This window comes from Brachyistius frenatus, unplaced genomic scaffold (genome assembly GCF_029030835.1).
Source record: "Brachyistius frenatus isolate BFR_SWC_R1_liver_20210118 unplaced genomic scaffold, ASM2903083v1 Contig_8, whole genome shotgun sequence".
Classification (NCBI taxonomy): domain Eukaryota; kingdom Metazoa; phylum Chordata; class Actinopteri; family Embiotocidae; genus Brachyistius; species Brachyistius frenatus.
The window spans coordinates 5,835,311-5,853,425 of record NW_027210607.1 but is presented as its reverse complement, the minus strand read 5'-3'; the positions used below and the strand labels follow the sequence as shown (position 1 = coordinate 5,853,425).

The 18,115-nt window shown below is 42.0% G+C and overlaps 1 protein-coding gene across 2 annotated transcripts; it reads left to right on the top strand.

Moving 5' to 3' along the window:
- The first annotated feature begins 125 nt into the window (after nt 1–125).
- On the top strand, nt 126–13,494 carry ggps1 (geranylgeranyl diphosphate synthase 1). Of its 2 annotated transcripts, XM_069690084.1 has the most exons (4): nt 126–665; nt 2,052–2,144; nt 5,043–5,113; nt 11,914–13,494. In XM_069690084.1, the coding sequence occupies exons 2-4, from the start codon at nt 2,072–2,074 to the stop codon at nt 12,715–12,717; spliced, it is 948 nt and encodes a 315-aa protein (XP_069546185.1). In that variant the 5' UTR covers nt 126–665; nt 2,052–2,071; the 3' UTR covers nt 12,718–13,494. The 2 variants fall into 2 exon arrangements, with proteins under 2 accessions (XP_069546185.1, XP_069546186.1); XM_069690085.1 differs by lacking the exons at nt 126–665; nt 2,052–2,144 and adding an exon at nt 4,897–4,969.
- Nucleotides 13,495–18,115: the final 4,621 nt, after the last annotated feature.

The following is an 18,115-nucleotide window of genomic DNA, read 5'->3' as shown; positions in this document are numbered from 1 at the left end:
GTCTCACGCGATTGGCTGATGCGGGAGGAAGGAAGTAAATAAATAAATAATCGACGGTAAAGTAGACGAAGTAATCCTACTGGGTGGTTTTCACAATACAACCCCCCAAAAAAATGGCTGAAAAACTACAACCCCCAAGTTTGGGAACACGTGTGTGTGTTCGATATATGTTACAAGGTGTCCCGGTAGCTGTGTTAAGGGTTATTCTCGTATCCTTTAAGGTCGGAGAAGCTCGATGGTGAAATATATCCGCAACACAAACAAACGTAACGAGGCGCCCATGTTCCGTTGCCCAGATACCCCGCGCATGCGCCGTAACGTATCCGAAGCATATATAGGGAGCTGGTAAAAAAAGCAGTTGGACTCGAGAAGTGTCTGTTCAACGGCGTTAGCTTAGCATAGCATAGCGGCAGCGGCAGCATCTGGTGAATTATGAAAACGTGAATGAGACAAGTCACACTGTGTGCCTTTACTCGACCCGGCGTGGAAGTGGAGGATTTTATTTTGAAAAAGAAAGATATAAAAATATATATATAGAGAGAGAGTAATCGGCGGTATACCGGCGCGTTTATGTTAGCATAACGGTAGCTAACTTAGCCGTCTGGCTAACCGGAACACCGGACCGGGAAGTCGGTAGACGGACAGACAGACAGACAGCAGCCCAGGTGGGTGGAGTGGAGAACACACAACTTGTCTCTGTTGTTTAAACTTCGTAGTTTAAACAACAGTGTTCACTGTCGACAGTCTCAGCCAGGGATGGAGCAGCATGAGGAAACGTGCTGCCAAATGTTTCATGGCGGTTTATTGGATATAGTTTCATCATGTGGGTTTTGTGTTTTGTTTTGATGATGATGATGATGATCACAGACAGGCAGACTTGAATTTAGTTGCTAAGTCACTCCTCACCAGTTTAGTGATTTTTACCGGTGAAGTAATTTGTTTTTGTTTACCGGTCATATGATCTGTGTGTCAACATGCGTGTGACGTCAGAGTTTAAGATGTTTTTCACGCCTTACAAACAACACACGTAGTTTACTGTTTGTTTGTTTGTTTTTTTAATTCAAGCCTGAGATTGGTGAGAGTAAGTGGTGATAAAGTGTCATCTGACAACCACACTGTTCCTGTGTAAGGAGTGTGTTGGAGCATTTTTCAGTTTTATGTCTAAAATCAACCACAAGATGGTCTGACATTGTTCTTGTCACGTCAACACAATCCTCTCTGCAATTTCTTGTACTGAGATTACGTCTACACAACACGGCTGTCTGTCAGTTAAGAGCCTGCTTTATGTTTTGGTGCTGAGAAAAAGCACACGCGGGTAAACCCAAGACGAACACACCAGGCATCATTATACAGATGTGTACACGTCTTCACTCCTTTTATCTACTCTAGTGTGACGGTAGCAGATGACCAATCTTGTTGTTTTTTAATCATTCAGAAGTCAGTACAGCATTATTTCTGTAAGATAGCGCATAATCACAAACACACTAGAGGGTGACAGCTTGTGGCTTGAAACTGCTGCTACATCAGATCAGAAAGTCAACTGTAATCTCGTTACGTTATCTGATCTCTAAAATTTGTAATCTCCTATTTTAGGGACTGGGGGGGTCATCAGCTGTTGGACGACTCATATTTGTGAAAAGTAACTGTTTTCTGTTATAAGACAATAAACAAGCACAGGTTAAAGTTTTAATGGGCAGTCCCAACTTTATTCTATTCAAAACTTTTCATCTCTCTTGCTCTTTTTAGTTTATGCATTTCAGACTTTTTACACCAGACCATATGTGATTTTACATGATATTTTCGCTATATTGTTTTGAAACCATTTCATCAATTCAAAATTCACTTTCTACGTCAACTCTTAAAAACTATGAAAACTACTGTTTCATGGTGCCAGATGAGTGAATCTCAAATACCAAAATAACCTTCTCAACTAGTCGGCGGTCGTCTCACGTGAATCAATTAATTAAATAATCACTAATTAAAACATTCGTCTTCAGCAGCAGTCTGTTTGTTAGTTCTTACTTTTTTGTGTCCTTTTCCCTCCAATATAGATCCGTGTAAACTTGAAGCAATGGACGGTCACTCGGAAGCCGCCTCTGACCGAATTTTGCTGGAACCGTACCAGTACTTGTTGCAACTGCCGGGTGAGTCTTTTCCTCCGTCAGTGGCTGCAGGGTCGGGTTAACAGACATGCAGCTGAAATGTCATCAGATGTCACATGCGCTGCTGATGAGTCCTATAACTACGCTCTGAGCTGTGACCTGCTCACTTCCTGTTAGTCACCCTGGAACATGACGGTAGAAAGACAGGATACCGTTTGATTTCATGAAACTGTATCTTAATGCAATGGCACAGTAAGATTTGCTTTATTGGTTCAAATAGAAGACAGTATTTTTTTTCTTCTTCTGGAAATCAGGTTTGAAAAAGGGGGTTTCTTGTTCCGTTATGGGTTATGGGGGTGTTGCATTATGATTGCTAGGCTAGCCAGTGTGCTCGGCTGATTTATAGTGCGACTTTCAGAGTTGGTCAGCCCCTTTCTTTCGCTTGGTGTAACAGAAAATTCTGAAGGCCTCTTTAAAATGTTTTGCAGCGGACAAAATAAATTCATGAGGGCTGAAAATGAGTTCGTAGCCCGTCCTGATGTCTTCACTTCAGAAAATAAACCAGGGACAAAGTCTGTCTGACAGACAAGAATTATGGCTTTCACGGATGATGAGCTCAAAAAGACCGTCTGAAAAATGCTGAGAAAATGATTCTGAGTTTGACTGACAGACCACATGAACAAATGTGGGTTTCATATATTACCGAATTCCACGTTCAGTCTTTTTGTGAGCGAAAAGGCCTCAGTGAAGAGGACTCTCTTCTCCTTGGATTAATTGTATTTCAGGGAAATCTTCCCAAAAGGATGAATGTTTCTGAAGAATTTTGCTTCTGAAAAACAAAAAGGGGATTGTCTTATAATAAGTACAGTATAATCCTAATAAGGTGCAATTAGTTTAGTTCTGCTTCTAACAAAATATATGTTTTTGTTTTAGCACATTGTGAATTTGAAACTAAACTATGACAAGTGACTGGTTTTGTGTTTAACAACTGGATACAAAAGAACACATTAAAAGTTTAAAGATGTAACTTTTAGTACGCAGCATCTGGAGACAATGATTTGAGAAACTGATTTGTCATGTTGGTGATGTCTTTTACTTTAATGTGAGGATATGACACACTTTGATGACTTTAAGTATTAACAAAATAAAACTGTTTGATAAATTGGGTGTTTATTATCCAGAAATGAACACAGTTCAACATCCCACTTTTGTCTCGCCTAATTTCTCTTGGCCTCGCGCTGACTCACTCACTGCTGTTGTGGAGACCGTCTTTATTTGTTTGCACTGTTTTATACGGTCACTTTTTGTCAGTAGAGAAGAGACTGACCTAACATCAGAATGTAATTTGGGTAAATAGGACATGTGCTTTGGAGTCTCAGTTAAGTGGGATGTTTCCTCTACTGCAGTGTCACTGTGTCATTGTGGCTCATGAGATGTATTTATTACAACGGACCATTTCTAGAAGGTTCCTGTAGTTCAACTTTGGGTGTGACTGTCATAGTTTGGGACACTATACAATCAACAACTTTAGTATTTTTACAGTTCCTTTTTTTTTTTTTTTGCTCTTTAGGCTCTGTGATCAGCAGATTAAATTAGAAATAAAATACTGGATGCTACATTTACGTGCTGAGTTTCAGCAAGAAATAAAAAGCAATGAAAATAAAAGACTTAAAGAACTTAAACTTAGTCTTTGAGTCAACAGAAACTGTCCTTCCTTGAGCAACTGTCTTTCATGTAGACCAGCTACGGGACTGCTCATGCTTTCAACTCGTTAGTGTTCCAAGAAGGTCGTAGCTTTGTAAGAGCTGACGGACTAACGTCAATAGACATAGACCTTCATCTAACTGTTTTTGGTAATTGGGGTTAACATAATATTAATTTAATATAATAAATCTGTCTGAGGCTATGTTTTATTGGCCTCACTGGACACTAAACACTAAAGTTGTTTCTTCCAGAGCGTTCTATATAACAGTGAGGGTGAGTATGGCGTGCTTACCTGTAGTTATGTTGACTGAAACTATGACAACAAGACACAAGGGTTAGTTTTTCTGGGAATATGTAGCTACCATCCACCAGCTGTATTAACCCTCGTGTTGTCCTTGGATCAAAATGACCCGCAGCTGTGTTCAACCAAGTTCTATTTTATTTTCATATTTTTTGGGATCATTGGTGACAAGGAGGCTGTGAGGGTTTCTTTAAAGAATGATGACCAATGATCCCAAAAAAATATAAAAATATAGAAATAAAATAGAACTTGGTTGAACACAGCTGCGGGTCATTTTGACCCGAGGACAACACGAGGGTTAAGATTCATCTGTTCATCAACATCATGTATTTTGACATTTTTCCCAACCACAAATCTTATAATACCTTAACACTTGAAAGCATTTAGGTGCAACTCTACACCTTTGCCTTCATTCAGGATGCACGGATTTGTGAATTTGCAAATAGTTTCCGCTCCGTCCGCTGGTTGCCTGCAACTCAATGATATAGAAAGCCCCATTCAGCAAATTGAATGGATTGGTTTCTTCTCTATGTGACATATGAAACTGGCTGTCTGAATCCATGTTTTTGAGACCGACTGTCAATCAAGTGGAAATGCTCAGCCATGGTGTTAAAGGCTTAGTTGACTAATTATGTCCTCAAACATATATATATAAAAACAACTCCTCCATGTACATGTTAACAAAGCTAAAAACTAGATTTTTACTGGAGGGCGACTTTAACAAACTGCATTCTCAAAGATCAGCGACACAAGGACTGAAAAACATTTGAATTCCAGCAACGCCTTTGCAGTAAGACTACATTTCCTAATGCAGCACGTACTGATGATTTTCAACAAGCCATTGTGGAGGACACAATTAAAGGTTAGCTTTTTCCTTTGCATACCACAGTATGAATATTAAAACAATTTAATTCTGTTTTGTATTCTCTCTGCAGGAAAGCAGGTGAGGACAAAACTGGCCCAAGCGTTTAACCACTGGCTCAACGTTCCTGACGACAAACTACAGGTGAGAAACGTCCATTTCGAGCGTCTTAACACACCAAGTCTTCCGTTGTTAGTTGTTACAGACGGCTCGAGGAAGGTGAAATGATGCTGTGCTAACTCGGAACAGGCATTTTATTTTGCAAAGTAGCCAGAGTATTTTGTTAGTCGAGTTGTCGCTCATCAAACGTAGAGCAGCCATGATTTGTTAATGTAACTGAGGTTCAAGTGGGATGGTATGAAAAAGGAGCAATGCTTTCAAAAACAGCTACTCTTCTGTATTTGTTTGATTTATAGATATATAAAACACTCCCTTAGTTCCCTTATTGCTGATTGAATGCTTATGGTGCTGATGCTCATTTGTTCTTGGTTTGTTGCTGGGGACGTTGTAAACTGCGGGTTTATCCTTCATACAGTAAAACTGAAACCAAAACAAGAGGCTAAAAGAGGCCAAAAAGTTCTGTAGACCTGCAGAGTTGGGTGACCCAGTAATATGCTGTGTGTTTGGCTTCCGTAATGACCCCCATTTACTTTTAATGTAGTCAGTTGATACACCGTAAGTGTATTAAGAGATGATTGTGAGGTTTGACTCCTAGAAGGCTTGATCATAATAAGCTCATTTCCAGACCTCTGATGTGACATCACACATTTTGTTAAAGTGATTCCAAAAGTTCTGCTGTTGCTCTGGTGAAGGCTGTTGAGCCAGTTTGAGGAACAAAGGAATTCATGAGGCTTTGTGGGTTCAGACTAAAGTTGATGTGAATAACAATACCAAGCTGTGTCAGATCAGTGCATGTTACGCTGGGTACACATTTCTTTGACCATTTTTATGACGCACTCCCTCCACCCCCAGAACAGCACACAGGAGCTCCTGTTAAACTTGAGCAAGAGTAATTAACATAAAAATGTAGCCTAGATTTCATGAAATATATGAAACTATGACAATGTGGGCTACAATGCCAGCAAAATGAAGTGCAATAGAGCAGACAGTTAATAGACTTTCAAAATAAGTTGTCGTGAATCCAAAAGGATGGTAGATCTGCACACTAAAACTGTGTACCTGTTGCCAGATGAAAGGTTTCCACACTCTCCCACGACTGCTTTTAATCGTACGATGGTTATGCCAAGAATCTGCAAACAGATTGTTGTGTTTTGACACTTTATTATATCCCTACTTAAAATAATTCCTTTAGTTTTGGGTTGTGAATGTGCCTGTGGCAATCAGTCAGTGTAGATAAAAGCCTTACTGCCAAAATGTGTTTGGCTTTATCCACTGAATCCACTTCTCTGTATTTTCATTCATTTCCGTTTCTATTTCCTGCTCTGCGTTGTGGACACGTATTTGTCTTTTGTGTTTGAGTGCATGCTGGTCACGTGACACCCAACCCACACCCCTCCTACTACTGCGACTCAGAGGACTGGATGAGCAAGTTCAATACTCACTCATGCCAAGTCAGATTTTTGTGTCATCTGCCGATGCATTCTCCTCTTCCTCCAAGTCATCTGAACAGGACAAACATTGTGTTAAAGTGGATCAGTGCAGGGAAACAAGATGGTGAAAGACATTTCTAACTGAGAAGAGAGAGGTGTTTCTAGAGGGAGGAAAGCTAAACTTTCGTGTGAGTGGAGGTGGTTTTTATATTAGATTTCCGAAGCAGTTTAACTTGTTACATGTGAGCTGTTGTTGAGCTACCTGCTGGGAAATCAGTTTGACTCCAAGACTCTGAAGCATTGTGTGTTTGTTTTCCCCCCCCCCCCCCCCACCCCCCGAGTTGCATCAGATTTGTCATTAACATTGGATGGAAAAAGGAAAAAGACAAGAAATTGTTGTTAGTCACTCTGTAGGGAATTATGTTAGTAGAAGTAGCTGTTGTTTGTATTGCAGGGAGTCTAATGGGGCAAGTCACCAGGATATTCTTTTTTTTTTTGGTATGCTAATTGTATAATAAAATTCATGTCACACTTAAGTTTGAAAGGGCTCTGGTGGTGGTACAGTGTGATTGCAGGCTTTTCTTTGTTTTTTTTTGACTGAACGTGTGTAGGTCCTGGTCGCGATTTGTTCTTCTCTACAGTATATTTAAAGGAGATGTGTGGCAGCGTTTAGAGATTGTTAATGTATTTCCGACATACTGTACCCGCATGAATCTCCAGTGAGACTCTCCTGCTTTTTCAGCATCTTGTGCTCCCGACCACTTTTAATGAGAAAAGGATTAGAGCGATTCAAGTCCGAGATAAAAAGCTCCGTCTCCGCTCATCCTTTACAGTTTCGTTACATGTTGTTGGATGCTGCCCGATTGGACTGCAACAGAAAAATTGAAGCATTTCTACAGATCGCAGGCTGATTGACATTCCTGCTTCTCCTCAGTTCAATTAATTTCAGATTAGCCATTCAGGATTTATTGGGTTCATTGAGCAGCTGCCTCGCCACTGTCCCCTCTGGGAGTTCAACCTATTGACCTTATTATACTGATAGCATTAGCATTGTAGTGACTCAGTATAGGTCTTGTGTGTAGTGACAAAGACATGGACACGTTATCTAATCTGTGTTTTCTGGATGTACATGCTTCTCATGGTGCAGAATGCTAAATGCTGATACTGTCAGGTCTCATTATGTTGCTACTCAACAGGTCTCCTTTTGTCCTGAATCTTTTATAAACCCTGTCCAAACAAAGGAGTCATAGTTTTGCAGCAAAGCTCAGAGGTCAGTCTGTTGTCTCCTGTGGTCATTTCACCATCCAGTCTACAAAGAAAACTCTCCCCAGTTGTCACATCTGTTTTCACGCCTCAGAATAAGAGGGTGCATACATATGAAAGAGTAATAAAGTTGTCGGTCTCTGCTGAGGAATTACTGGATATTATAGATTCATCCTGTCGTGTCTGCCCTTCCCCTCCTACAACATCCATCTCACACTCTGCAACCGCAGAGAGCTATTTAATCACTCTGCTGCTATTACACCATCTTGTATGACTTCAAATGAATGAATTCAGGTTGCAAAAATAATCAGAGGAGCGATTTAACATTCAAAGTGACGTTTTTGATTATATTCACATTAGATGCAGCTCTGGCTCTTGAATGAAGTGCTGGCATTTTCACTTCGAGAGCTCATGTTCCCCTCCAAGCTAAAATGACGTGTTACTTAAATCTCCCTTTGACTGATCAGCTGTTGATGCAGATCTGTCGGCTGCTCGTGTGACCTACATCCATACGCAGACTGCATCCAGATCTGCTTATGGTCCCCTCGATGATTCTTCACGATTATGGTGCAGCGGGGAGTTGAGGTCTAAATCGACCTCCCGTGTTAAAGACCTGTCTCCCTCCATGGCTCCCTCTGTTTCTGTGTCTCTGTGCAGCAGCTCTGTAAACTCCTGCTGAACCCACCATGCAGACTGAGAGCACTCCTCCCGGCATCATTAGCACACTGCTGCCAAGAAGTCGCCGCCATGGAAACAACCGTGCCCTCAGATAGATGGAGGCAGTGACAGTGGCACTCTGTCTCATTCATTTGCCAGTGCTTTTATTTTTTTCTTGTTTTAATCAACGCCCACATGTGCTTCTGTGCTTTGCAGTACCGCACAGGTTGTAACTGTTTGGGGAAATTCCCCCTGTTCATCATTGCCTTGCGACCTTTCGCTTACTGCTTTCCTTTTGTTCTGCCTGACATTGTGGAAAGGTTAGTTTTTATATACCGTTTTTTATTTTGAATACATGTGTTAATGTCTGCCTCGGGCTTGGAGTTTCCTGGTGTTATAATGGCACTGAGTCTATAACAGCTGCCTCTGTGAGTAGATAACCAGGAACTGAGTGTCAGATTCACATTTAAGATTGGATGTTGAGCAACCTTTAACGGCTGGACAGTGCAATAACAAAGTTGCCTATATTTTAAATCAGGGCTTACCATTATCTGGCTTAGGTCCTGCACTCGAGCCATTTCAAACAGCACCTAGAATCATTGTGGAGAACATCAAATAAACGAAATGACTTTTCTCTCATGTTTTTGGGTGTTTTTATTTATATACAGCTGTAGCTTTTTCAAATTTGTGGAACATTTTTGCGCAGATTTGGTACTTGTAATGGCCAAAAGTAACAAAATTCAAATGAAAAAACATACAATTTGCCTCAAGAAGGAGCCCCAAAAAGTCTTTCACCAACTTAAGGAAAACACTGCAAATGCCTGAATACTACCTGTAGTGCATTGGAGGGTTATCATTACAGGGAGGTGATAAGGAGGTGCAGATTGTATCACAGTGCAGCCTGACTCAGGCTAGATAATGCGTTTGTAATTTACAGTTTTCACAGGAAATAGTGTAGCCGCAGCTGGGATCAGTTGAATCAGTAGATGACAACGTAAACAATAACCACACTCATTAAATATGACATTTGCTGTGTGAGATTGCTCCTCTGCTCTTTGGCTTAAATGTTAATGTTTTATTTAATTACAAGTGTATTAAATCTTGATGTTGACAGATATACACATAGTGGAAATTTGTCTTTGGCTTCACTGCACAGCATCAAACCAATACACGGCCTGGCCTCAGCAATACGGCAATCGATGAAGCAGGAAGAGAACGGCCACATGATTTAAACGCATATAAATCCCAGGTTAGGATTATACTGTGGTTTCATTAAAAATTGGTAGGACGTCTGCAATATGTTGTTTATTTGTTCACTGGACCCGATAAGTTGTGTCATCACGGGACGATCGCGTTAAATCCTCCTTCGGCATTGCTGTCTGTGCAATGCAGCATTGAGTCTTAACTCAGGTGTACTTGCACCTCCTGTATTCCCTCTAAGTGAGACGGGTTAACGCCAGCACATTTGTTAGAGAAATTACTCAAGAGGCTTGGTTCAAAATCAAACACATCGGACATTTATTCTTGCAAGAAGGAACACGTACATGCACCCTCCAAGAGAGGTGTCCAGCAAAGAAGAGAGCCTTCCCTCCCCCGTAGGTCAGCTTTTATACAGTGGGACAAACAGTAAACCGTCACCCCCATTCCCTTTCTACCTGCTTTTGTATGGTAGTACAGTGTTGGTTGTAGGTCACAAGATAGTCGTCAATTAGATGCGGAAAGAATCACTTGCAAATAAGACCGAAAGCAAAGGAAACTTTTCGGGGCCTGAGACTTTCCGGAGCCACAATGCAAACAAGAGGAAGAGACGAATCTTTCCTTTCCATCATATCCCTCCTGTTTATACAAAGTATAACATAACATGTACATAAAAAGGAACAAAAAAACAAGAGAATCTTTCCATCATATAAAAGAATCTTTCCATCAACATTACTGACTTGTCTTTTTTCAATTATTTCTACTCGATACATCGAACTCTGCACACTTGTTGGTTGTGAAGGATTCTCTGCGTTTTGAAGGGGTCACTGATTGCAGCTTTGACAAAAACACGGTGCGTTTCTGCTTCAGAAACGTCTGGTGATAATCAATGAAGTCTCGGCGGAGCAGTGATGGCACTCTGCACTTAAAGAGCAGCGTTATACACCGACAGCCCGACTAATTAGATTCCTCTGGGAACTCAGACACTTAAAGTCCAGAACGTGAAAATGGCCTGAGCTTGTGTTTGGGTTTGATAGCTGCTGCTGCTCTCTGAAGCTGTGATTTTCAAACCTTGCCTTGTTCCTTCACAGGGAATTGTAATTCACAAAGACGCCAGTGTGTTTGCACTGAACCTTTGAATCCGGGATTACGTTTTTTTACTAATCCTGTTCCGTTTTCATGTTCATGTGTGCATTCATTGTCGCCGCGCCCGCAGCCGCCCCGTCTCGTAAGTGGCTCGCTGAGGTTGCAGGGTGAGCGAGTGTCGGGACCCTGCCGAGGGAAAGGTTGTGTTTGGCGGATAGACTGCTCAACTGGCCCAACCTTGGCCATCTGCCCGACCCACTGAGTCTCTCTTTGTGCTCGCGGGCGGCGTACAAACAGCTTTCATTACCAGGCCACACCACTTGTCGTTTAAATCAGCAGAGCACTCCAGCAGGCGGCACGGTCAGCTCAGGACACCTGATGGCAAGCCTGACTGTTCAGTGTCAGACACGGACATGAAACCAAGCCGGTTCTGCGTCGGGGCTCCTCCTGGTGTACGGAAGGTGGTGCACTGTGGCTGTAAATAAATGAGATCTAACATTATTTATCATTTCTCTAGCAAACAAGAGTATTATGTAGCGGGTCGTGTGCTGCCTCGCACCGGCGGAAAAGTCTCGACTAGAATTTGTCCTCTGTCCTCACCAGAGCAGTACATTGGTGTTACAGTTGATAGAGGGTCATACTGTGTTGACGCTGCTGGAGCTTGTCCATAAACTTGTCATAACGGTTAAGATAAAGCACGCAGCCTTTGTCATTTTCTCTTCAGAGGAGGTGAAAGTGCACCAAGCCCTGCAGTGACCTCTCTAATTGCTAAACCATGTGACTACACTTCATAAATTCATCAAGTCACCGTTGCCCTCTCTCGGGCACAACATCTGCGTCGAAGCAGACAAGGAATCAGAATCGGAGTCCGCTCCAGGCTGCAGTGTCTTCATGCTCTCTCTCTGATTGCCTGGTTTGTTTCAGCTCCAACTATTTTCTCTGCTGATAAAGACTTTGAGGAGTGGAGTCGTGCTGGCAGGAGTGTAGACATGGCACCCTCTGCTGTACACAAATTGAAATGCATTATTTACAGAGAGCTCCAGTGAACCTTTTACTGCCTGTTAGTACTTTAAGAAGTGAGAAGAGGAGATTCTTTCGTTTAAAATATTTCTCACAATCACCAAAAAAATGTGCCTGGTCATTTCTGCGTTATTATATGTTACTGAGCAGACGTGTTTGTGTCCCGTTCAGGTCATCATCGAGGTGACTGAGATGCTGCACAATGCCAGCCTGCTCATAGACGACATTGAGGACAGCTCCAAGCTGCGTCGAGGCTTCCCCGTGGCACACAGCATCTACGGGATTCCCTCCGTGATCAACTCGGCCAACTACGTCTACTTCCTGGGCTTGGAGAAGGTCCTGATCCTGGAGCACCCCGAGGCCGTACGAGTGTTTACCCGTCAGCTGCTGGAGCTGCACCGCGGTCAGGGCCTGGACATCCACTGGAGGGACACGTACACCTGTCCCACCGAGCAGGAGTACCGCAACATGGTGCTGCAGAAAACTGGAGGGCTCTTCGGCCTGGCCGTCGGACTCATGCAGCTCTTCTCAGACTGGAAACAGGACCTGAAACCGCTCCTGGACACGCTGGGCCTCTTTTTCCAGATCCGCGATGACTACGCCAACTTGAGCTCCCGCGAGTACAGCGAGAACAAGAGCTTCTGCGAGGACCTGACCGAAGGCAAGTTCTCTTTCCCCACCATTCACGCCATCTGGTCGCGTCCGGAGAGCACGCAGGTGCAGAACATCCTGAGGCAGCGCACGGAGAACATGGACATCAAACGGTACTGTGTGGACTACCTGGAGAAGGTAGGCTCATTTGCCTACACCCGTCACACTCTGCGGGATCTGGAGGTGGAGGCGTACCGGCTCATTAAGGAGTTTGGGGGGAACCCGCAACTGGAGAGCCTGGTCAAACACCTCAGCAAAATGCACCACAAGGCTGAAGCCACAGCAGAGTCCAGCAGTGAGGCTAACTCCAGCCAAAACTACTAGCCTCTTTTACCTTTCACACACACGAGCCCGACACGCACAGAGGCTGCACTGATACAAACAAACACATTCCTGAAAAGTTCAACAAACAACGGGATGTTACAATCACAACAAACGCACCGATCATGAGCACCTGAATTCTGCTGGACTGCAGTGAGCAGCTGTGAGACCGCAGAGCACCCCCAACTGTTGCCTTTCTATTTTTTTAATGTTGACAATATCCTTCAACAATATTCATGTCTAACTTTTTGTATGTAAGTGTAGCTGTGCAGCCAGTGAAAAGAATGACTTAAAAAGGAAAACTTCTGGTTTACTTTGCTTTTCTGAAAATGAAAAATAATCAGTACAGCACAAAAAGCTTTGAGAGCCTTCCTTCTGATGTGTACTACAATGCATATAAATGTCTGTTTTCCCTGTTTTGCCACCAAATGAAAATAGTTTATTCAGGGCCGAGTGAATTGCTGGATGTTTTTTCTCGAGTCGGTGTTTAAATAAGACGTGGATGTCTCGAGCGTTTGATGCGTGTTTTCAGGATCCTTAATCATTAAGCCGCCAGAGTGCCAATCCAATGGAAATGACCTCTGCAATGCAGTAGTCTGATTATTATACAACACGCAGGCGTTATATGCAAAGTAGTGCTCACGCTCAGCTGTGTGTTTTGATGTGTCTGGTTCAAATTCAACACAGGTCTTCACATTTCTATTAGCGTGATTCTGTTATTTGTTGGCTGACACGAAGCTGCACTGAAAAATGAGTTTGCATTTATTAAATAAAAGAAACTTCAAAGATAGCGTGTGGGCTCCCGTCACTTCTAAAAGCACATTTTCAAATCTCCGTGCGGCGTGGAGGTTGCTTTGATTTTCATCATGGCGAAGATAACAGCACCACCTACTGAGGGCACAGGTGGAACTGAACACAAGTTGTTTGTGATACTTTCTGCCTTTTTCAGTAGTTACAGATTTCTTCTCCTCTGGATCTGATGCCTTATAGAAGCACGTTCCCTGTTACTTTACATCTCTTTAACAGTATTCACCCGACGCAGATGTCCCCATCGTGACTAAAGAGGGAGCCTTCATTATTCATAGTACACGTGACCCTGTTGCACCACATCTGTGTTGACATTCGGAGGTGAGCAATATTTTTACAGCTACATGCTGAGCAGCACAGGCAGCGAGTCCAGCCAGCTGGTGCAACTTATAACAGAATTGCCAGCCGTGTGATTTGTTTTGAGGAGCTCTCACTGGTTACTTTCACTGGCTGTGGTTTACTCTCGGTTTGATCTGAAACGCTGGCTGCCAGTCATCTAAGCCTCCTACTTTGTGCTGCTTCTGTTAATACTGTTGTGAGTTTTTCCCTCCGCTGATGAGATGAAAGCGCTCCCTGTGTGGACAAAGGCTATCTGTCCCAGACAGCTCTGTTGACTCACTGAAGCTCTTGCTCTTGACAGCTGCAATTCAATTAATTATGTGTCTTTTGGATTGAATTGTGGCTCCTCTCAAAAATACATCCATTCGTCAAAATGTCAAATTCTTGAGAATCTCGGGGAGCGGCTCTTCCGCTAATTTTCCTTCCAGGCAGCCACAAGTGCGGGGAAATGCAATGCAAATGCATTTCTGATTTGATAAACAGTACGAGACGTATGAAGTGGCTTACGCGGAGCTGACTTGAGTCCATCACAATAATCAAAGCCTCACGGTTCTCATTTCTCCTCTCTGGCTTGACTAGATTGATTTTCTTCCCCCACAGCGTCTCGTGTTTGGGAGCAAAACAGAATAGCTTTTGTGCGAGGAGCGACATAGCTCACTCACTGTCTGCCCGATCCCCTGCAATCTTTGGATTATTTATCACTGGGATGCGCGTTACACATTTGTGTTGCTTGGTAGCACTCCAATGGATATTTCATAAATATTCTCGTGGCAACAACAAAACTTTGAGAAGGCTTGTTAATGAGAATGTAAACGGATGCTGCTGAATTGAAACCTTGAAGTTTTGCTTTTATTTTTGTTAGTTTTTTTTTTGTTGATCAGATTGCCTTTTTCTTCAGGCGCTCCTTTGGCACGTGTACCTCTCCCAGCTGGCAGCACCACCACAGTCCTTCAGTGTAGAGCTGCTGAGCTGCTTCACTGGGGTGCCTGACAGGACATTTTATTTCTCCACAACAACCTCTGAGGGAAACCACCCACACCGCTGCTCAGTGTTTTCTTAAAGCAGTCTGCGCACGTGTTCCGTGACGGTAACCATGAAAGATGTCTGAGGCACATAATCATTTGTTCTTTATAGGGCTGGAAACATTCAACACTTTTACTGTCATCGAATCCCACGAAACGACAAAAACCATCAGCGTTTGTTCTCCTAACCCTTTCTGACTTCTCCTGCCCGGTTGTTGCTCACATCCCAAAGCCACTTTTCCAATTACTGCACTTGTTTTTCTTTTTTAAAATGTTTTTTTCATTGTTGTTGTTCAGAAAAGGGTGCGTGACTTCTACACCAGCTGGCTACTTGATGCCGGGGACGATATTCAGCTGCAGGTTTGGTGAACTGCAGAGAGTCAATAACAGCAGGCAGGACTGAGTGTTGATGGTAATGAAAAAAACATGTCACCTAGTGCAACAGAGTGGCACGCTCATGTTTTGTCAATAACTCTGGACAACAGTGGAGATCATAAAAATAAGTCGGGCTCCAGATGCACAGACAATTCTTGTTGTTGCGATCAGTTTGCTGTAGGTTTGCTCTTTTATTGGCATTTGTTCAAAATAAGAAAAACAGACTTCTACTTTAATGTCACTCGATGCATAGGCTTCATAAAAAGCTTCCTTCACTTTATGATATTCATGTCAGCGTAGTTATCATCATATTCATGTCACTGTTCCCAGAACAACACGTGTTCTCATGCATAATTCTGCCAGCACTCAGTTGTTTTTAAAACCCTCACTGCGTCTCTGTGTCCCGTTGGGGATAAACAACAACAAAGTAGGCACTTGTTTCCACCCAATATATATATATATATATATATTAATATATATATGAATAAATATATATTAATATATGAATATATATATATGAATTATATATATATTAATATAGATAAATATATATATTGATGAATATATATATATATGAATACGAATATATATATATATATATGAATATATATATAATGATATATATATTAATATATATATGAATATATATATATATATATATATGATATATATATATATATATATATATATATATATATATATATATATATATATATATATATATATTCATAGTAGTCATTCATATAGTTGTGTCTTATTGCCTGGGACTCTGAAGGGAGCTTGATGATGCCATCATTTACAACAGAAGTTCTGTCTTACAAACCCGGGCACACAGTCTAGGAGATGTGGCTGTTTGCCAGGTGGGAGAAGTCCAACAAAAGATTATTTTGAGTTGCATTATGGGAAATGTATTTTTTTTTTTTTTTTTTAAAGGACTAAAAGTCAGGATATCTCAGCCTCTCTTCTTCAATAAATTGGGCTCTTCCAACCTGCAGCACTAAATAAGTGGAGCACCACTTTAATGCTGAGCTGAGAGCAGCTCTATTCACTCAGCTAACATCATGACATATCATACATGGTGTCGTATCAATATTACATCAAATCAAAGTGGTTTCCAAGAATCCCATCACCAGCCCGATGAGCTAATTCATGATCCTCTTAAGACGGAATGACTGTCAGTAATGGTTCGGTAATGACTGAGCTCATGATCAATGCCATGTTACTGCAGCAGGGGTCAAGTGGGCTTATGAAACTCGGTGATTCACTCCTCATTTTTCATCACTTTTATCAAAGACGTGCGTAATTACGTGTACAGTCGAAGAGCCGACCTTCCTCCGAATGTGTCATCTAACCAATTGACAGTCGCACATTTCACAGCTGTGTTCTGCAAATGTTTGCAAAAAGTGACAGCCGTAACCTCACCATGCTGAGACACTGGCTGCCATGGAAATGAGGGAGAGCGAGTTGTGGGTGCAATCTCAAATCAGGGATGAAAATGTTGCCCCATTAGAGTATAGTTGTGTGTCTAATAATATCTCCTCATTCCTGTGAATCAGAATCAGTCAGAAATGCTAGTTTTGGATGCCAGGTGTCATGAATAAATGATTTCCTCCTCGTTTTAGGGCACACAGAGGAGGCAGAAGAGGGGGCTGCTGGGGAAGAGGAGGCTGATTGACAGCGATGTGTAATGTTCAGCGAGGAGAGTCTAAGATTCTGGAGTTGTTTGAATGGGTATGCAGATGTACAGCACTCAGCAGACTGAAAGCTCCTCTTCCTAAGATCCGGGACACCTGTGCCTGATCTCAATCATGTCCTTCACTCTCACACCACAGGTAAGTTTTCATTTCATCCATAATGTACTGTGTGTTTGCACAGCGCTGTAAAAATAAAACACAGGCGTTCACTGATGCATAAAATCTGCAAAGTGTCATTGTGTTGAAATGATCATTCTGAATGGAGTAAGACTGAATGTCTACCAGGAGCAGGCACACTCCAGGGGATACTACCAACCTCAATATCTCCGCAGTTACAACGCGCCATTTCACTGATAGAAACTAATTTGACAAAAGAAATTCTACATATATTTAAAATCAAGATGAATAGCCAAACAGGATCACAAACCAGCGTAACGCTGATCTTCACGTATCTGCAGGTATCTCTGGCTTCGTAGTTGCGCAATTCTGATCGGTGGTTCCTGGCCCCGCCAACCAACCCAATGTCTAATGTTCGCCGTCTCTCTTTGCTTTTCTTTTCTCTCTCTGCTCTCCTCTCCTCTCACCCCAGCCGGTCAAGGCAGATGAACGCCGACTCCCTTGATTAGGCATGAAGTAGATCAAATGAACTGAATTGAATACCGCTCCACGATAACCGCCGCCGGCCCGAGTCCGTTTTCACCGAGTTTCAATTGCAAATACAAGCAAACTGGAAAGTTGAAAATAGTTAGCCAACTTAAAATGAACATATAAACAACTGAGCTGGTTGTTACCTAAATTGTTAGGCATCAACAGATAAAAGTAAGAAAGAGTTTACGTATGGCTAAACATTTAAGAAACAGTTAAAATAGTGCACGATGAACTGCTGAAACAGTTAACCGATGGCAAAGGAAATTAATATACTGTTCGACAGTTTAAAAACACATCTATCTACATGTAATGGATTTACAGTTTACAGTCAACTTAGCTAAAAGTAGCAAATAAACTGTTGGAATAGCTAATTCAAATTCTAAAATTTATTAATAATGACAAAAAAATTATTTAAAATTTTTTGCTGAAATAGTTAGATAAAAGTACCAGACAAAAAGTTGAAATAGCTAGTTAGCTTAACATAAATAGTCAGCTAAAAGTAATGTACAAATAGCT

What these genes read in the sequence shown, in the direction of transcription:
- ggps1 (XM_069690084.1), top strand. Translation starts at nt 2,072, where the DNA reads ATGGACGGTCACTCGGAAGCCGCCTCTGACCGAATTTTGCTGGAACCG. An exon ending in GTACTTGTTGCAACTGCCGG is followed by an intron (nt 2,145 to 5,042) that starts GTGAGTCTTTTC and finishes TTCTCTCTGCAG; the next exon opens with GAAAGCAGGTGAGGACAAAA. An exon ending in TTCCTGACGACAAACTACAG is followed by an intron (nt 5,114 to 11,913) that starts GTGAGAAACGTC and finishes TGTCCCGTTCAG; the next exon opens with GTCATCATCGAGGTGACTGA.